The 1,386-nt window shown below is 36.4% G+C and overlaps 1 protein-coding gene across 2 annotated transcripts in view; it reads left to right on the forward strand.

Moving 5' to 3' along the window:
- MYOZ2 (myozenin 2) overlaps nt 1-965 on the forward strand; it is a 24,941-nt gene extending 23,976 nt beyond the window's left edge. For both annotated transcript variants that reach the window (XM_024213090.3, XM_024213098.2), the window contains one exon: nt 522-965. In XM_024213090.3, the coding sequence (XP_024068858.1) occupies nt 522-753 (232 nt within the window). In that variant the 3' untranslated portion in view covers nt 754-965. The remainder of the gene's footprint in view (nt 1-521) is intronic.
- The last annotated feature ends 421 nt before the right edge of the window (nt 966-1,386 follow it).

The raw sequence follows: 1,386 nt of genomic DNA on the forward strand, positions 1-1,386 counted from the left end.
ATTCACCTTCTTGAGGTCTGTAGTGCACATAAGACAGTAGAACCTGGTCCTTAATATGTCTAGAAGACAATATGTTCTGACTCTCAAAATAGGAGGGGAAGAGGCTGGAGCATATAGCAGACGTATCATTCGCAAAATACCTTCAGTGACTAAATCATCAATCATCAGGCACTCACTTTAAGTTCTTATTGTTCAATCATTTTTCCATCCAAATATTGGGTAACTATGACTATGAGAAAGGCTGAGAATAAACATGTATGTAAAGAAAAATTGTAAAGGAACAAAAGAGGGGCATTGAAGAGAATTTACCAGAAAAATAATCAACATATGGCTTTTCCAAAAGTTTTCCAAGAGATCTCAGAAAGCTAGGAATCATATTACTGTACTGAAAAAATGTCATAACAGATCAAACCAAACCAAAACAAAAAACAGATTATTCTTTTTCAGCTCTTGGGGCAAAAGCAAAATGGGTATTGTTAAAATCACATTTCACTTTTATTTCCCCCCCACCATCTTTACAGAGTTGCCACTCCATTTGGTGGTTTTGAGAGAGCATCAAAGCTGGTTAAATTCAAGGTACCAGATTTTAATCTACTGCTGCTAAATGATCCCAGGTTCATGATCCTCGCTAATCCTCTTTCTACCAGGAGGTCCTTCAACAGGACTCCTAAGGGATGGACGTCAGAGAATATTCCCATAGTGTTCATCCAGCCTTCGGATTCCAACACTGTTCCAGAAACGGATGACCTGTGAAAAGGAAGCTTTTGTTTTATATTTGATACAAAATGCTGAAAGCTGACCATAAAAATCAGTGTGTTATTATTTTGACTTTTAATAGATGCTCCTTGCAACAACCTCCATTGGTAGCTGGAGTCTAATAACTTCTGATACAGTATCCCTTTTCATGAGTTTAATTTCATCTAGAAATCTAATATAAATAAAATAATTTGGCAACTATTCATTGACACATTTTTGACTTTTGTCTGTCTATACTTTTTATTTTTTTCACTTTTATTCTTTAATGAAAACTTAATGTTGTTTCAGACCTTTGCATTGCCACATTAAGAGCAGTTGTGATAAGGAAAAAATGACTCTGACATCATGGCAGTCTATTCTGGTCCTAGCAGATCCTCTCGATACCATGTCAGATTTGTTCAATATACTGTCAGTACTGCCTGCTTATTCTGGGATTTGGAAACGAAGCTTGGGCTCCCATCTTGCTCCCTGTGAGGTTAAAGCTCTTCAGTGAGAGCAGGCTTATTACTTATCTTTTTGCTGACTCTTGTATCACCACCAATAGTAAGTTTAGCTAGACACGTGTAGAAAGTATATAGTAGATATAGTTATAAGAAAGAGAGACTACAGAATGATATGGTGAGGTACAAA

This window comes from Terrapene carolina, unplaced genomic scaffold, assembly GCF_002925995.2.
Source record: "Terrapene carolina triunguis isolate 2854851 unplaced genomic scaffold, T_m_triunguis-2.0 Scaffold66, whole genome shotgun sequence".
In the NCBI taxonomy this organism is placed as follows: Eukaryota; Metazoa; Chordata; order Testudines; family Emydidae; genus Terrapene; species Terrapene triunguis.